The sequence below is a fragment of the Pygoscelis adeliae genome, unplaced genomic scaffold, assembly GCF_000699105.1.
Source record: "Pygoscelis adeliae isolate BGI_AS28 unplaced genomic scaffold, ASM69910v1 Scaffold1, whole genome shotgun sequence".
NCBI classification, from domain to species: domain Eukaryota; kingdom Metazoa; phylum Chordata; class Aves; order Sphenisciformes; family Spheniscidae; genus Pygoscelis; species Pygoscelis adeliae.
Window position 1 is genome coordinate 3693027 of NW_008824051.1, and position 17071 is coordinate 3710097.

The following is a 17071-nucleotide window of genomic DNA, read 5'->3' on the forward strand; positions in this document are numbered from 1 at the left end:
ATAAATTGCAAAATAGCAAAAGACTTTAGTTGTGTAAAGGAAAGCTAAAAAGTTTGAGCAGACAGTGTTCTGTTGGCAACATCTTAGTACATCAATTAAAAAAATACTGTAAGTGCACTTGGAACCATGTGAAACAGATTTTACTGTGCAAATAATTTCATTTTTGCAAATATTTGCTCAGTAAGTAATGATTGGCTTTCTAATTTATTATGTTTCCTAAAGAACCTTCTTAGTTTATGGTTGCATCAGTTTCTAAAGCTAAGTATTGTTTCCCTGCAAGTTTCAAAACAAGACATCCATCTGTAGACAGAAAGCTTCCATTGTAACAGTAAAACTGTCATTAAGTATGGATGAAGTTTGAGCCCTTAGCTGTGATATCGTATGCTGTGAAAAACAGGACAGTGAGTAAAATTTTAATGTACCTACTCATTAAATTAGTCTGCAAAATTGTCTTATTTCACATCATGTAGATCGTCCAAGTTGTTTGGACAGCCTTTGCATTCACCCTATGCTGTATCCTTTCTCCACCTACCAGTTGTTACTTTGCTGGGAGTTTTTTTAGAAAAGCAAAGCAGCTTCCTGGATTTTATATAAGGCCTTTTATGAATCATACTACTACATTATGTAGTCATTTAGCCTTGATGTCATAGCACCAGCACCGCCATCCTTGAGAGGAGAAAGAGAATTAAAACACTTACTCATGTAGTCTGTGTTCCCAAGAACTAACAAGAAGAGAAGCCCTTTCAAAATCAACTTCAGCTGTACTCTTGCTTTTAAATTGGGTGTTCTGAAATTCCCTGTGCCTGACACCATAAAACTGAACTCTGTCATGCTTTCTGGCATAAAAATTAGAATTTTGAAGAAGTCTGGTATTTTTCTTCGAACTAAGGCAACACTCCTTAGAGAGGAGCACTGAATTTGCAGCTTAGAAAATACTGTGGTGGGTTGACCTTGGCTGGCCGCCAGGTGCCCAGCAAGCACATACGTACACACGTTCAACTTCTAGAGTGTAATGGAATAATTTTGGCAACTTTCCTATCTGCAATGGAAGCAAACTCGTGTTCTGAGACAAGGTCTGGTTTCCATGGTTTTGTTTACAGAGGGTGGTTTAAATTATTAATAACGAGCACTGATAAGGAATTTTTTTCAGCCCATGTGTTAGGAGCTCAGGTCTCATTTCAGCAAACACAAATAAGCTACCTTTTTAAGTCCACCTATGCACTTTTATGTCTGTGAAAAAATAACTGTTCTTCAGAAGCGTTACAGGTATTAACATCCTTGTCTGCTTGTTTCACAGCCTAAAGCCCACCAGTTTGTAGTGAAATCATTTAATACACCAACAAAATGCAATCAATGCACATCTCTGATGGTTGGTTTGATACGACAGGGCTGTACTTGTGAAGGTAAGCACTTGTGAAAGCAGGAAGTATGAACTGAAGTTCTTGTAGATGCAAATTGCACAGTAAATGTTGTGCTGTGATAATGCAGGAATTTTCTGTTTATATTTTGAGTAACAGAATATATTCTTATACTTCAGTCTTTTAACAGTAGAAGCCAAACACTTTGAACATCTTACGTAACAGATTACCTAGTTACCTGGGGACATACTTATTCCAGTTGGTGGTAGAAGAGCTTAGTTCAGTTTACTTAAAATAGCAATAAGGGGCCACAGTCAGTGGTCGAGTATGCTGACAGCAGCTTTGCTTTCTGACTCAGGGCAAAATGTAAGACAGCTTTGCCATTCAGTACCACTTTTGCTTCTTTCCAGGACTAATTTATTCTAGGTTTGTACATACACAGAATGACACTCATCATTGAGAGGAGCTTCCAGCTTTTTGTTTACTAGTAGAGTTGGGCCTAGAGGAAATCATTGACATTATCTCAGTGTGAACTTCTGCTTAGGCTCTTTCTTACCTGGATGAAACCAGTCCGTGTATCCATACACCTCTGGAAATGAGAAAATCAGAATTTAGAGCAGACAAAAGCATGAACTGCTGCTGTGCGCAGACTTACATTTCTGTCTCGGTGTACCAAAGTTCAGTGAAACTATTGAGTTGTTGGTCAAAAAAGGGAGGATTCCTTTATAAATGTTATCATCATTATCATAGCTTTCGCATTGCACAAGAAATAACCATCAAATCTTTTTGTTTCTTCTCCTCTTCTTCTCCTCACAAGTATGTGGATTCTCTTGCCACGTGACCTGTGCAGACAAGGCTCCCGCAGTATGTCCAATCCCTCCCGAACAGACTAAGGGACCTTTGGGAATAGATCCGCAGAAAGGCATAGGAACAGCTTATGAAGGACATGTCCGAGTAAGTATCAGGTAGCTGCATGTGGGGCACTTATATTAAAATTATTGTTTTCCAGAGCTGGAATTAAACTCTTAATTGGGGCATCGGGGGGATGGGTTCAATTATACCTTAAGGTAACAGTTTGGAGACTAACCTAAATTTTCACAAAGCAACTCTTAGCATTTTCAACAGTAATTCTCTCTCCATCTCTGTCGGCCTTTGTGCTTTGAGTTGGTCTTGAATAATCCATCTCTAGACATCAGATCGTCTTCCAGGGCCTGTGAGTTTTTGAGTCTTTCTGTTGATGCTAGTACTGTTTAGGGTCATTGGTGTGGGTACTTGTATATAAATACTAAAATTTACTCGACACAGTTTTGGCCATATTCCTGTTGACCAACTAGAGGTGGATTTCTTTCTCTATATTTCTTAATATAGCTTTGAATGAGTTTGTGAAATAAGAAGAAAGAATCTGTGGTGCTATGAATTTTTTAAATAATATATTGTGGTGTCTGTGTGGCTGTGTTTGATCCTGTAACTGCACCTGTGCTATTGCTTATGTTGCTTAATGTTATCACTGAATGAAAGCTTGTCAGCCTAGATGAGAGAATTGATTTTTGTACTGTGTGTTTGATTTTTGATTGCATGCAAACGTACAGAGAGTTGATCAGGATTTATTTTGCTAAAGGTACCAAAACCAGCTGGAGTAAAGAAAGGTTGGCAGAGAGCGCTGGCAGTGATCTGTGATTTTAAACTCTTCCTATATGATGTAGCGGAAGGAAAAGCATCCCAGCCCAGCGTGATAGTGAGTCAGGTCATAGACATGAGGTAAGCTGTGCAGTGCTGAGTGGGAGCTTTTCAGAGGCACTGGGAGGTTTTTTTCCACTTTTCCTTTTTGTGAAATCAGTAAGCAAGCTCCAGAGCTTTTATGAAACACTGTAATCCATGTTGAGAGCCTCTAATTTTCCAGAAAAAAGCAGTATTTGCAGTTAGCCTGAACTACACTTGTGTGTTCGTATGTGGCAATTTAAACTTCCATTACTACATCGTGTGCCCAAATGCATCTGTTCAGCTGTATAGAAGATCTGGAAAGAATAAAGAAGAAAAGTACATTCTTTTGGGGTTGAGTAGAGTTTTGAAGGACATAAAACTTTGTTGGAGGATAAAACTAATACAATTTTTGATTCAGAAGGGCTAAATAATTTGTTCCCACTGTCTTCAGTTTTACTGAAATACTACCAACTTCAGTGAAGGTTGAGCACATTTAACATACCGATTAAGTAAAGCTCATCTCTGAACTAGGTTAGTTTATCCAGGAAGTCTCAAACAGCTGTAGCTTATAGCTTCTAGTGAGTTTGGATTCTTGTGAAAGAGTTGGAGAGGTGTTCTTGGTCCAGGCTTATTTTTTAAGTGTGATTATTTTAATTTTTTTTTAAAAGGTTTTAATTTAGACAGACAAAAAGCAGATACTCTGACTAGATTTATCTCCATCAACATTTACCAGGAATTAATTATGCAACATTGCATTTGTAAGTTTCATCTGCAGATAAAGAGGAAAGGATAATTTTAAAAATTAGATCTCAGTACTGTCTTGTTGTGCCCTTCACAAAACAAGGCTATTGGTACTATGGAAATATAAGTAAAAAAAAACCATACAGATTTTGCTCTTTAACTCTTTTCCAATTATGTTTGTGGTCTCTGTAAGGGATGAAGAATTCTCAGTGAGTTCTGTCTTGGCCTCAGACGTCATCCATGCAAATCGAAAAGATATCCCCTGTATCTTTAGGGTAAGTATTATGTCTTGAACCCCAGAAATACAGGGTTTCACAGTGTGATGTACGGTGTGCATTCACTGACAGCTTGCTAGTATTTTATTTCCTTTGCAAGTTCTGGCCGTGTGGTATCCATGACAGCAGCAGCAATGCATAAGGATCTGTACATATATCATTTTTGTGGTAAAAATTGCACCGGTACGTTTAGACAAGGCTCTCATTTCCCCTTTATGTGGGTTTTATTTTTTTAACCTTCACAATAAGACGTACTTTTCTCAACCTCCTTTTAGTCATTTGGAATTCTGTTCTTTGCGACCTTCTACATTTTCATTTCCTAAAGTTGCCTTCTGCTTCTCAATTTAATTTGTTGTGTTATTCCTGAAGCCTTTATTTTATCTATTTTCTTTGTATATATGCATTAGATCTCTGAAAACTCCCATTCATCAGGTAGTCAGTATAGAAATCTAGTGTAAAATGCACATCAAAGTTTATGTCTATTATCAGGTATCAGGATTTTGCCATCATTGGCTTTTTCTAATACTATTCTTATTTTTACTAGATATTCTACTGAAGCTTTCACCTCAATGAAATATCTTTGGTGTCTTATTAATTCCCCTATCATTTCTGTACTATACCATTGTATTTTGCTCCTTGTTTTTCCGGAGTTCAGACTGTTCATCATTCTGCGTGCTGAGAGGAGATAAACCTACAAAAGGGACTTTCATTTTTATCTATAGTAGCTGTACCAAATACATGAAAAGGATCATAGATCATTCTTCCATAAAGACCATTCCTATTGCATTAAGTTATTAACGAAAACTATTGGTCTTAAACATACAGAATACTTTGTAAGAAATGCTTTTCATTATAAAATTGCTGTGAGAAACAATTGACCAGCTTTTATTTAGGGCAGACATTTCCGAATTATAGAATAAATACAAATGCATTTAGAATAAAGCCGAAGTTTTCTCTGTTCTTTGAGTTATTCACATCTACAGGTTTTTCTGCTGTGGGTTCTTGATTGAGACAGAGTGTTTTCTATTAACTAAGGCTAAATTTTTGCATTCTTAGTTCAGACAGCTAATTAAAAGGGCACTTATAGGCATCTGATACCCTTGTAAAAATGATCATGATGAAATTTTTTATTGCTTATGACTTAAAATACATATTTTAAAATTTTCCAGGTTACAGCTTCCCAGCTCTCTGCATCCAGTAATAAGTGTTCAATCCTGATTCTAGCAGACGGTGAGAATGAAAAAAGCAAGTGGGTAGGAGTGCTGAATGAATTGCATAGGATCTTGAAGAAGAACAAACTCAAAGACCGCTCAGTCTATGTTCCCAAAGAAGCTTATGACAGTACCTTACCCCTCATCAAAACAACACAGTCAGCAGCAATCATAGGTATGAAATGAATAAGGAGAAAGCTCTAAGAAAAATGGGTATGCTAAAAGCATACTTTTTTGCAAAAAAAGTGTTAAATTGCATTATCTACTGAACAGAGAGTAGTATGTAGTGTTTTTATCCCATATGGAAATGTGGATGGGTTTAAGAGAGAAGTGCAATTCACTACTCAGTACTTTTGTCAGATCTCTAAGAATATTCCCCCTATTCACACATATTCATAATTATAGATAATTTTGACTGAGAATTGGACATTACTCTTTTGTTATTCTGTAAACATGATTCTTTAACTGGGCAAAATTAGCAGTATAGAATAGATGTAAATCACTGACTTTACAAAATCTGCCTGTGGGTCCAGAGAGAGAAAACGTAAAAGCAGAGAATTAATTTAGTCATTTTAAATAAGTGCATGCATAAAATAAGTTAAACTCTGATTATTTAAATGTGATATTATAGTTATTTCAAAGTCGGTAGTACACTTAAGTGCTCTGAATGGTTTGTTAAAAATGATGTTTCTTGCTGTTACTTCTACTAACAGGAGAAATGGGAAAAGACTTATTTTTTTCAGAAATTTGAAAGATTGGGAGGTCACCAATGTGTTTTTTGTTACAGGAATGTGTTGGGTTTGGCTTTATATTTGTTTATTTCAAGATATTAAAAAACTGTCTCTGTTAATCAGAATTATCACTATTACTGAAGAAGTATTTCCAAAGAAAAATAACCTTTTTTTTTTTTTCTTCTTCCCCTTAATATCATAGACCACGAAAGAATAGCTCTGGGGAATGAAGAAGGGTTATTTGTTGTGCATGTCACCAAAGACGGTAAGAGATTAGGAACTGGTAATAATTTCCCTAATATTAAATAATCAGAAAGTGACTTTGTAACCTTCTTTCTCTTTCAATATCCTCTGGTTTCATTTTTCTCGATTTACTACATTATCAGCTGGACAACCCCTTGTGAGAGCTAATAATAAGGTGGTGTTCTGTACGCTTTCTGTTTTGGGTATCCTTTCCAGTAACAAAGATCCAGCATCTGGAATGCAGTTGAAGGTTTTCTTCCCTTGTTTGAAGCAGGTTCAATACTGAATTCAGACCAGGTTGCTCAGGACTTCGTCCAGTCGGGTCTTGAAAATCCAATCCACAAGGACGGAGGTTCCACAATCTCTCTGGGCTGCCTGTTGCAAATTATTCTCACAATGAAATGTTTTCTTTGTATATCCAGTAGGAACCTCCCTCATTTCAATTTGTGACTACTGTCCCCTCTTTTCCTGCTGTGCACCTCAGTAAGGAGCCTGGCTTGATCCATTCTGGAACCTTCTCCTTGGTATTGGAAATGAAAACTTATGTTCGGTATTGTAAAAAGATGTAATGACTGATGCCCAAGCTAATTCAACAAGTAACATGTTTAATTGTATGTTTCAGTTCTTTGAGGGTTTTCCTTTATTCAGTAGTTTTGTGGCTATAAACTGTTTTTGAAATGAATACTGAAATAATACAGCGGTTGTTAACTGCATTGGATCTGCTCCTCCCTTTTTCTGATGAGGAAAAGCCACATATGGTATCATTAAAATACAAGTTTTGATTCTGTACTGTTTAATATTGCAGGGAAGCAATAAAGGGGATTTCTTGGGTTTCTTTCATAGTTTATCTTTACAAATACATATGTTATAATCAATTCACACTTCAACATTATTTACTTGGATTTGGGGGTTTTTGTTTTTGTTTTGTTTTTTTAGAGATTATCCGTGTTGGTGACAACAAGAAGGTTCATCAGATTGAGCTTATCCCAAATGAACAGCTCATTGCAGTAATCTCAGGACGAAACCGTCATGTGCGGCTTTTCCCTATGGCTGCCCTGGATGGAAGGGAGACTGAGTTTTATAAGCTGGCAGAGACAAAAGGCTGTCAGTCAATAGTTTCTGGACATGTGCGCCACGGAGCTCTTACATGCCTGTGTGTAGCTATGAAAAGGCAGGTCCTCTGTTATGAACTAAATCAGAGCAAGATACGTCACAAAAAGATCAAGGAGATTCAAGTCCAGGGGAATGTCCAGTGGATGTCAGTCTTCAGTGACCGTCTTTGTGTGGGCTACCAGTCAGGTTTCTTAAAATACCCCCTTCATGGAGAAGGCAGCCCATACAGTCTGCTCCATCCAGATGACCACACGCTATCATTTATCTCACAGCAGCCAACTGATGCCATCTGTGCAGTCGAAATCTCAAATAAAGAATACCTGCTGTGTTTTAGCAGCGTAGGGGTTTACGTTGACTGCCAGGGCCGAAGATCTAGACAACAAGAATTGATGTGGCCCGCAACTCCATCTTCTTGCTGTAAGTTGGCATGTGTGTCAGTGTACTTGCTATTATACATTGAAGTGATGACTGCTTGTATTAGTATCCACAGGAAGTGAAGTTCAAGGATAATTACCTGACAGGTAAATGAATGCCCTCAGCTTCTGTCAGCATTTTTAATCTAGTCAGAGGGTTTAATCCTGATCTCGTTTATGCTAGTTTTGACAACTGTCACTGACTTGTACTGCTGTAGCACAAAGAGGAATCAAGGGTCAGGATTTCTAACTCTGATGTCCAATTTCTAAACACATGGCCTGATCTCTAAAACAGCTGAAAGCCTCGGGTCCTACAGAGGCTAATGGGTTCTTTATGCATTCACTACCACTGATACTGGACTGTTGTTATTTAAAGCCATAAAATTTGATTGTACTTTGGCTCAGCATTGTGATTCAAGCTTTCTTGATGTTCAGAGTCATCAGGATCTGGTAGTTTGACTTGTTTTTCTCTAATGGTGTTTATTCCTACTTAACGGGGTTTTTTCTTTTCTTTCCTTACTCCTTCATTCTCCCTTCCTCAGCATTTTTTGTTGACACTCTTCTCATTCATTTCCTCTCTTTGCTTTTTTTAAAAAATTTTTTAAAAAATTTAAGTTTTTCCCCCTCTGTCTCCCTCTTCCCTTCCAAAATACAATGTATGGCAGGCGGTATAGAAAATATATTTCATAACCTCAAGGGAAAAATGCTGTAATTTTTCAAGATTTCAGTTTCCAGCAAGAACTGTGTTAAATGTTTATTGCACATTTTTTCAAAGCTGGGGCTTTATCTTTGTGACAGTTGGAGGAAAAAAAAACCCTGCAAAGCCCATCTTCTTTTTAATGTCTTTCTGAATGAGGATAAAGATTAGCCAAATTTGTCCTCAGAGTATTTGTGAATGAGCCCAGTCTTATGTTGATTTTTAAAATAGTCTGCCTTCTTACTTCACTGTGACAGCAGTACAGTCACACTGCAGAGTAGGGGAATGTTTCACCTTGTTTGAGTGAAGTCCCTTCTGAATGTGGAAGGAGCAACTTTTACAGGCTGTATGTCACTTCTTTTCAAGCGAGAGTGTGATTATTACAGTGGACTCAGAGAATAAATGAATGAAAATAAAAGATATTGTGATAGATTGTAAAACAGGTATTTTCACATGTAGTTCATCTATACTGGTCATTGATATTTGTGAAAGTTTTTTGATTGCCTTAAATGAAGTGACTTGATGTTATTTCAATTCAGAATGGAGGTATATTTTATAGCAAAAATTGTTACATTTAGACACAAATTGGATGCTCTTGTTAGTCTTGGCAGACCATGGCAGTCTTGTTGCTGACATGGAAATACTGAATTCTCCTTTAGAAGTGGTCCCAGTGGAACAAATGTTATCCTGGGGAAATGTGCCAGATGAGTAGCACAAGAATTCTCTTTATAATCCAGAAAATAAGAAAAGAGAATTAAAGCTAGAAGGAAACGTGAAGATTTTTTGACTGTGTCATGGTGCTTAGTTCCAACTGATGTTCATTTAGTACATAATCCAAAGACTAGGAGCTCAGTTTATTCAAATGACAGTTATTAAATAACAACAATATATTTTCCTACCACATCATTTTCAAAATGCAACCTCTTAAAAATAGGGCTTTTAGAAGAAAAAACTTTGAACCACATCAGTGTTTGGCAGAGTAAACTGTAATCCCTTGTACTTCAAAAAGTAGTTTGGTTCTGCAAAGTTCAAAGAAAAGTCATGAAGGTTTTAGGTTTTTTTGGTGGTGGTTTGCCTTCAGAATAAATTTCTTGGTCATTTTTGAGTTAAAACAGACTTTGCAAAGATTGTTGTTGGGTTGTGGCATGGGGTTTTTTTGTAATAAATATGGTTAAACCATAAGAAATTGTGTATTTTGAGCCCTGACATGACACTATACCTAATCCTTACCTCTCAGGTTACAATGCACCATACCTCTCTGTGTATAGTGAAAATGCAATTGATATCTTCGACGTGAACTCCATGGAGTGGATTCAGACTATTCCTCTCAAAAAGGTAACTTGCTGTTTCAATATCAGTTAAAGAATATGTCTAGACTCGATATTGCTTTGCTACAGTCATACTGGGTTTTTTAAGCACATTAGAAGCCATCATTAAAACTGCTTGTTTAAAAATAATTTGAACTAAAAGAAGAGCTACTGCAAAGAAACCAGTGTTTTTTGTTCAAAGTATAAAATATGAAATGTTTTGCATGTGGTTTTGGTGTTTTAGATGAATGGTCAGTCTGGAGCATATGAATATGTTACTTACTGATATTATTGTAGAGAGCAGTTTCTTGATATTAATTGCATATGACTTCATTGAGACTGATTGCATCTATGTTATTGCCAGAAGATGGTGGATGTTAAACAGGTGGATATTTAAATAGGCCTTCAGAAATCTTACCTTCTGCTGCTTGAGAACATTGTAGACAGATAGGGTTAGAACATTTTCGTTCAACCAGTACAAATATTAAAACACCAGGATGATGTCAGGTTTGGATCACTTATCAAAGGGAAGAGGTTTTTGAAAACTGACACTTCTTGGTATTTAGGAGGTGTTTGCTCAGCTGTATTTGGAAAGAAAGAAGAAAAGGGGTTTTTTTTCCCCATAGTTTAGACTGATTTCAACTTTGTATTAGTGTCAAGATAATACCTTTAACTGGCATTCCAATGACATAGAACTACAAGAAATTGTCCTTGTGGTCTTGTGTTAGTCATTCAGTCTCTCTGCATATCGATTTCCCACATGTCAGATGCAGACCAGGATATTATGGCAATGCTGTAAGGATAAATAGTGCAAAGGTCAAGGTCCTCAGCTATTAACCATCTTAAGGAAAGAAGAAGAATCTGGCCTTTTAGAGGAAATCTCCTTTACTCTTTCTGATGTCCAAACTGAGTTATTAAGCAGTTGGAGCATTTTTTTCCTACACAGCAGAATGTGATTTAGTACTTTTATTAGTATTTGGCTCAAGACTGCCCATTTAATGAATGAAGCTACTCTCAACGAACAAGAACTGCTACATCTGGGACACTCAAAAATGGCAATTTATTATGAAGAATTTGTTTCTAACACAACTTGCAGACTCAGAGAGTGGAATGCTTCTTTCATTTTGAGGTTGGAAATCACTAATACCAATAGGTTTTAGCGATCTGTATATACTCTTATCAAGTTGCAAAGCGTCGTTGTGACGTGATACTAACACAAAATAAAAGCACAGCTTATTGCTTTGTGCATGTAACAGACAAAACTGAATTGTTGTATGAAGTAGACTTCTAACAGAACTATTTATTTAAATGCTGGGAGGAATGGTATTAAGCCTATGTCTTTAAGTGGAATTTTAGGCAACTCCCTCTGTGCTTGTTCTCCAAACAGAAGTTTAAAATCTAAAATTATTTTTAACTCTGCTTCATGGCTTTAATGACTCACAATTGTTGTTCTTGAGAGCAGGCATGTGTTACTGGAGATATGAGACACTGCTCCCTCCAGCCTGCAGTTCTTCTGTGGAGCAGGGTTTGCTCTGGCCAGTTACGCTGTTCTGCTCCCTGGCTGGCTTCGTAACAGTGCTCCTTTTATAGAGTTTATAATGCACCTTGGAACTTTCAGAATAAAATGCGCTATATAAATGTGAGTTGTTACTATTACAAGGACTGATTTTCCTTGTTTCAGGTACGACCCTTGAATACAGAAGGATCACTAAACCTTTTAGGCCTGGAGACAGTTAGATTAATATATTTCAAAAACAAAATGGCAGGTAAGTAAAGAGAAGCCAACTTTCACCATGCAAATTCTTGTTTAGAAAGAGCATTTTTCTTTGGCCTGGATCTGTGCATTGTAGAAAGTGATCTGTCAAACGTATGGGTGCTTGTTAATTTGGGAGAAAGCGAAAGCTTATAGATTCCACGGTGATTGCAATTAATGTCTGCTAGGCAGCTACTCTGAACTTTTTTTCCCTTTTGAATATTCAATGAAGACTTGAATGAAGACTGGAAATAGAAAATAGAATGGCTAGACACTCCTTCCAAATCTGGGATCACCTGACAGAACACTATCTAAAAATACCTGCACAATTAAAGGCTTTAATAGTGATCTTAGTGATTAATATTATACTTAACCTAACCTTTCCTAAGGATCAGAAAGTAATATAATATTGTGTATTCATAACTTGTTATTAGGGCTACATATGATTGTGTGCCAAAGTTTTAACTTGAGAATTCTATTTTTGTTATGAGTCTTTTTGACCTTTTTTTTCTTTAGAGCCCATTTCATAAGCATGCTCCTGAATAATTTCCTTAACCTTTTTTTTTAACCTCTTAGGTGGAGAGGGGATGTGCTTTGGTTTAACAATCAAGAACTATTTTTTTTTTAACAACTATTCTGAAAATAGCGGAAATAAACACTCTAGAAACATATACTGCTGTTGGCAGTGTTTCAGTGTTTATTTAAATTGCTATCAAATTAGTACAAAATGAATGACAGTGGTAGAGAGAAGCAAGGTGGTGGAAGTATGTATAAAGAATTTTCAAGTCTAATAAAGGTTGAACATTAAAAGTAGAGCAGAAGACGAAAAAAAAGTGGAGAGCATAGGATCAGGAGTGTGTAAGGCTGATGCTTTGCTCCTGTATGTTTCTCACTGTCTTTCAGAAAAGGTTGCCAAACAGTAAAGTATCCTCCAGGTGTATCTCCTTAAAAGTCTGCCAGTTTTTTTCCTGAAGCTACTTACCTAGTAGATCCCACAGTTCATGAAATCTCCAGTTGATCTTAAGGAAAGAAGAGATTTCAGTTCCATACAAAAACTGTTTTGGCAGTGAGCAGTAGGTGTTGGGTATGTTCAAGTTTATTAAGTGTAACTCTAGTCTCCATATATATAAAACAAGACAGAGCAGTTGCAGCGTTCATTCAAAGTAATGCTCCTATTGTATGATTACCACTGCTATACATTTCATGTCTTTATTAAAGATGCCTTGGTCAGATCTACGCATGTGGAAAAAAATCTTCCCTTTTCCCACAGTTGCACCAAAATACGTCAGTGTTCAAAAGGAGTAGTCTCTTTGGAGCAGGGAATGAATGAAAAAGAATCTTGCACTGAGTTTCCAGACGACTGGCAGAACAAGACTGTTGTAGTGATTTTTCAGTGAGAATTGCCAAAGAAAGTTTGAGATAGAGGACTGATATCCTTTCCTGCCCACCTAAATGTTTTGTTTGAAAGAATTAATCAGTGGCTTTTTGAGAACATAGTTGTGGCAGCTTGTGTGTGAAGAAGGGTTAAAAGTCTGTTGCTATATAACAGAGTAGATAGTGACCAAGAAAACCCATAAATCAAGGAGCATTCGTTCATGTTTGGGAAATGGGTGGTGTCCAACACTGGCAAGAGCAGAGGGAGAAAAGGTCTTTGCATTCAAATTCCATGAATGCCTAATGAAGTGTCCCACTGGATCATCATATTTATATTGATTTCAGAGGGCGATGAACTGGTAGTACCTGAGACATCAGATAACAGCCGGAAGCAAATGGTTCGAAACATCAACAACAAGCGCCGCTATTCATTCAGAGTACCAGAGGAGGAGAGGATGCAGCAGAGGAGGTCGGTATTCAACATGTACTTGTCTTCTGTACATGCCTGTAGGCCCTGAAGGACAGTGGGTGATGCCAATGTAGTACTTCATTTGTTGCTTTTTGGAGTGCCCATTCAGATGTTTCTCTCTTCACTACTGCCTTAATCCTCAATGTTTAATTTGTGTTAATACCAGTTTGGATTTGGATATGCACTGGATACACAAGTATTCATTAGTTCAAATTAATTATGTGAAAGAGCTGTAATTTGGAATGCATGTCTCCACATACTGTATATAGGTACACAGGTGTGCACAGATACTGTATATATAAAGATCTGTAATAAACACTTTGCAAAAGGAGATTACATTGCTAACTATGCATATGGATTAATTACTTTCAGACTCTGGTTCTGCTTTTCTTTCTGAAGGCAATTCTACTCTCAGCAGTATTCCAAGGCATCTGCTTTTTTTGATTTATAGATTTAACTACATAAACGTTCTATAAATCTCAGAAAACTCACCTCTTCAGAGGACATAGGACTTCAGGATGTGTTTCTAATAGAAGTCTTTAACAGTTCACAAATACTTTCCTAGATGGCAATAAAAATAGGTCTGCACTACTCAGAGTGTTCACAGAGGATGTTACTGACCATTTACTATCACTCACTAAAGATGACCTGCTACTGTGCTAAGCTACACTCCAAGAACTGAGTATTTCAGTTTTCTAACTTCCAACGTCTTCCACCGATGGTTGGCTCCCAGCTTTCCTTCCTTTTTGGCTCTAAGAAAAGTAACAGCTGTGTACAGTGGAGATAAAATTCCAGTTCTTGTCCTTGCTTTTCTGAGCTGATCGCGGTTTGGTGTTTTAAAATTTTATTTATTCTGAGTTCTGAAATGCATCCTTGCCATTTTGAAGAGCTTTTAATTCTGACCACAGACTGAGAAAGGTACTGCAGTATTATTTTAATTCTATTTTCATATTTGTACTTCATTTTCATCTCCACTTTGTAATACATCACAAATGAGTTCTGTTTTTACTCATCTTACAGAGCTTTTTATCAGCTCATAGTGTTTGTATATTCTTTGAATATTAGTAACTACTGGGCATGGGCTGTTAGCCTGTAAACAGCATTCTTTTGTTCTGGCCCCTTGCCCTCTCTTCGAGCTGGAAGCTTGTCCATGCAAGTGCTGATAGCAAGGGTTTATCACTGTTAACATGGTTAAATAGTTAATTTCCATTTAAAACTAGCTGATAATCAAAGCTGTACTTGTTTTATGAATGTCCATCCTCACCTCGAATGAAATATCTAAACAAAGTATTTTCTCTTCCAGGGAGATGCTACGTGATCCGGAAATGAGAAATAAATTAATTTCTAACCCAACTAATTTTAACCACATAGCACATATGGGTCCAGGAGATGGTATACAGATTCTCAAAGACCTTCCAATGGTAAGTACAGACATACATGTGAGAGTGACTGACAGCAACAGAGGCTGCAAACAAGTGAGAGAAGGACAAGTGCAATTTTAAGTGTATATTCAGAATATTGATCTATTTCGTATCAGGAGCAGCGTAACTAGGGAAATGGAGCTGAACATGCTCTGCTGTATGTGATAAAATTTAAACAAAGAGGATGACACTTAAGCATCGAGGGGAGGAGGAGGAGTGGCTAATGCCTCCTGGGTTTTAAGGCAGGTTGACCTCTCAGTGTTGATGACAATTTTTGTGACCCATACGAAGGGACAAAATTAAGAGGATTTGGGCCTGTGTTCTTTGTGGGAATGGAAAGAGAAATTCCTTTCTCCGTGAACTGTATTACTGTAAGTTCAATTCCTTTCTTCTCTTCCCATCTTTAGCTGCAACTTAGGCTCTCTCTTTACAGCCTCTTCTCCTCAGACAGTGGAACTGTAGCAGTTCAACAGTGTGTAGTGCCCAAATTTCTTTCCATGCCAAAGACGCTATTTTTCATTTCCCTCCAAATTAACTAGTCTCAGTGAAACAGAACTTCCTACATAAAAACTAACCTTTTAAGTTGAAAAATGGAAAAAGAAAACATGTAATAGTGCACACCCATGTTTGTTTCCACAAAACCTTATGCAGGAAATACTCACCTGGAAGTTACTGAAATTTTTGATGAGCTAAAGACCAAGTAATATTTTGTTCATAGGAGAGTATCATACTGCTTGCTTCAAGCTACCTTGAGCATCTTGTTTGTATGTTCTGTATTGTTTTCTAAACTCGTCCACGATAACACAGATGTGATTCAGAAGATGCTAATTAGTACTGTAAGAAAGATCAAATGATATGATATCAAACAGATGATATGAGTACCACCATAAGACATAGGCATCAATACAGAAGTGCTGTCTCAAATGATCATCGTTATTACTTGGAGTTTGTGCAGAAAGCGGGAAGTAGATGCTGAAATTGGGTTTTTCAGATGCTGAAAAGCCCAAAGGAAACAACAGTACGACTGGAAAATAAAGCGTGCCATGCAGTTGCACTAGTTTAGGAGCATAACCTCTCATCTCCAGATACTCGTTTTACCTCACTTTTGCAACAAATGGTACTGTTATGCTACACTTTACCGTGAAGTCTGCACATTGTACGTGAGCCCTTCTAGCACTGTGTTTTCTTTAGATGAGAATATGCAAGGAAAGGAAAGGATTTACTTTAAATCTCCTGCTAGGGGCACTCTGAGAAACCTCTCAATAACAAATATATTCAGTGCAGTTGAGCAAAACACAACATTGTGTATGTATGTTTATAAATGAATAAATAATGAAGGAGCTGCTTCTAGAAAACACATGACAAATCCAAGGGAAGTTGGCAGGTAGTGTTTGCCTTACCTGGACGTGAGTATACATATGTCTAACGTTAAACAAAGAACGCTAATTTGCTTCAGGGCAGGATGTAGATCAGACCCTTTTTTCACTTTTCCATTTCTGGTGGGTTCTTTAAAATATTCCTGGCTCTTGTCAAGCAGAGAAAATAATCTGCTACTGCTAAAGGTAGGGCAAAAGACATCCCGTTTTACACTATCAGTAGTTGAAAGTTCATGGGAATCAAAAGCTGCAAGGACTCTTAATCAAGCCCCAAATCTGGCAAGTGTAAAATGAGGAATGATTTTATCTATAGAAGCGGATTTTATAGATTTACATGGATTAATATTTCTTCAGCTATGTCATCTCTGAATGGCTTTTAGCTTTGAATTAATTCTAATTACCTAAGTCTTGTATTGGCTCAAAGGTCATATTTGAAGTTAGGACTGGTACTTTGCTTCTTTCTAATCAATATGAAGTTTTGAAAGAAATTCATGAGTCCTTTTCCACACTTAAAAGTGATGAGAAGACATTAGAAAATGTGTACAATATAGAATTGACCTCAGCACTTGTTCCACTGCTGCGGCTTCTTTTTAAAGTTTCTGTTAAAAACCCCTTTTTGCAGGTAGCTATCAATCTTAAAGCTGGGAGATGTCACTGCAGATAAAGCAAATTTGACGTGTATTTTTCCAGCAGCTCCTTGCAATGCCATATTGTATTTGTATTCCTAACTTAACGGATACAGAATTGCATCAGTCATGGGACTTGAAAGTGTGTGAATTTGAAAGTGTAACTTGAGATTAGGAAAGAGATGTTCTGTCAAGAGCTACTACAGTCCAGGCAGCTTTTTCTTTTCCAACAGCTTCCTATAAGGTATTTGGCTGGACTAAG

The 17071-nt window shown here is 37.1% G+C and overlaps 1 protein-coding gene across 3 annotated transcripts in view; it reads left to right on the forward strand.

The window, feature by feature from the left end:
* Positions 1-17071, forward strand: part of CDC42BPA (CDC42 binding protein kinase alpha (DMPK-like)) — a 190672-nt gene that overhangs the window by 161122 nt on the left and 12479 nt on the right. For all 3 annotated transcript variants that reach the window (XM_009333632.1, XM_009333633.1, XM_009333634.1), the window contains 11 exons: positions 1298-1403; positions 2176-2312; positions 2977-3116; positions 3994-4075; positions 5245-5461; positions 6220-6282; positions 7197-7790; positions 9721-9818; positions 11472-11556; positions 13263-13386; positions 14690-14807. In XM_009333632.1, the coding sequence (XP_009331907.1) occupies positions 1298-1403; positions 2176-2312; positions 2977-3116; positions 3994-4075; positions 5245-5461; positions 6220-6282; positions 7197-7790; positions 9721-9818; positions 11472-11556; positions 13263-13386; positions 14690-14807 (1764 nt within the window). The remainder of the gene's footprint in view (positions 1-1297; positions 1404-2175; positions 2313-2976; positions 3117-3993; positions 4076-5244; positions 5462-6219; positions 6283-7196; positions 7791-9720; positions 9819-11471; positions 11557-13262; positions 13387-14689; positions 14808-17071) is intronic.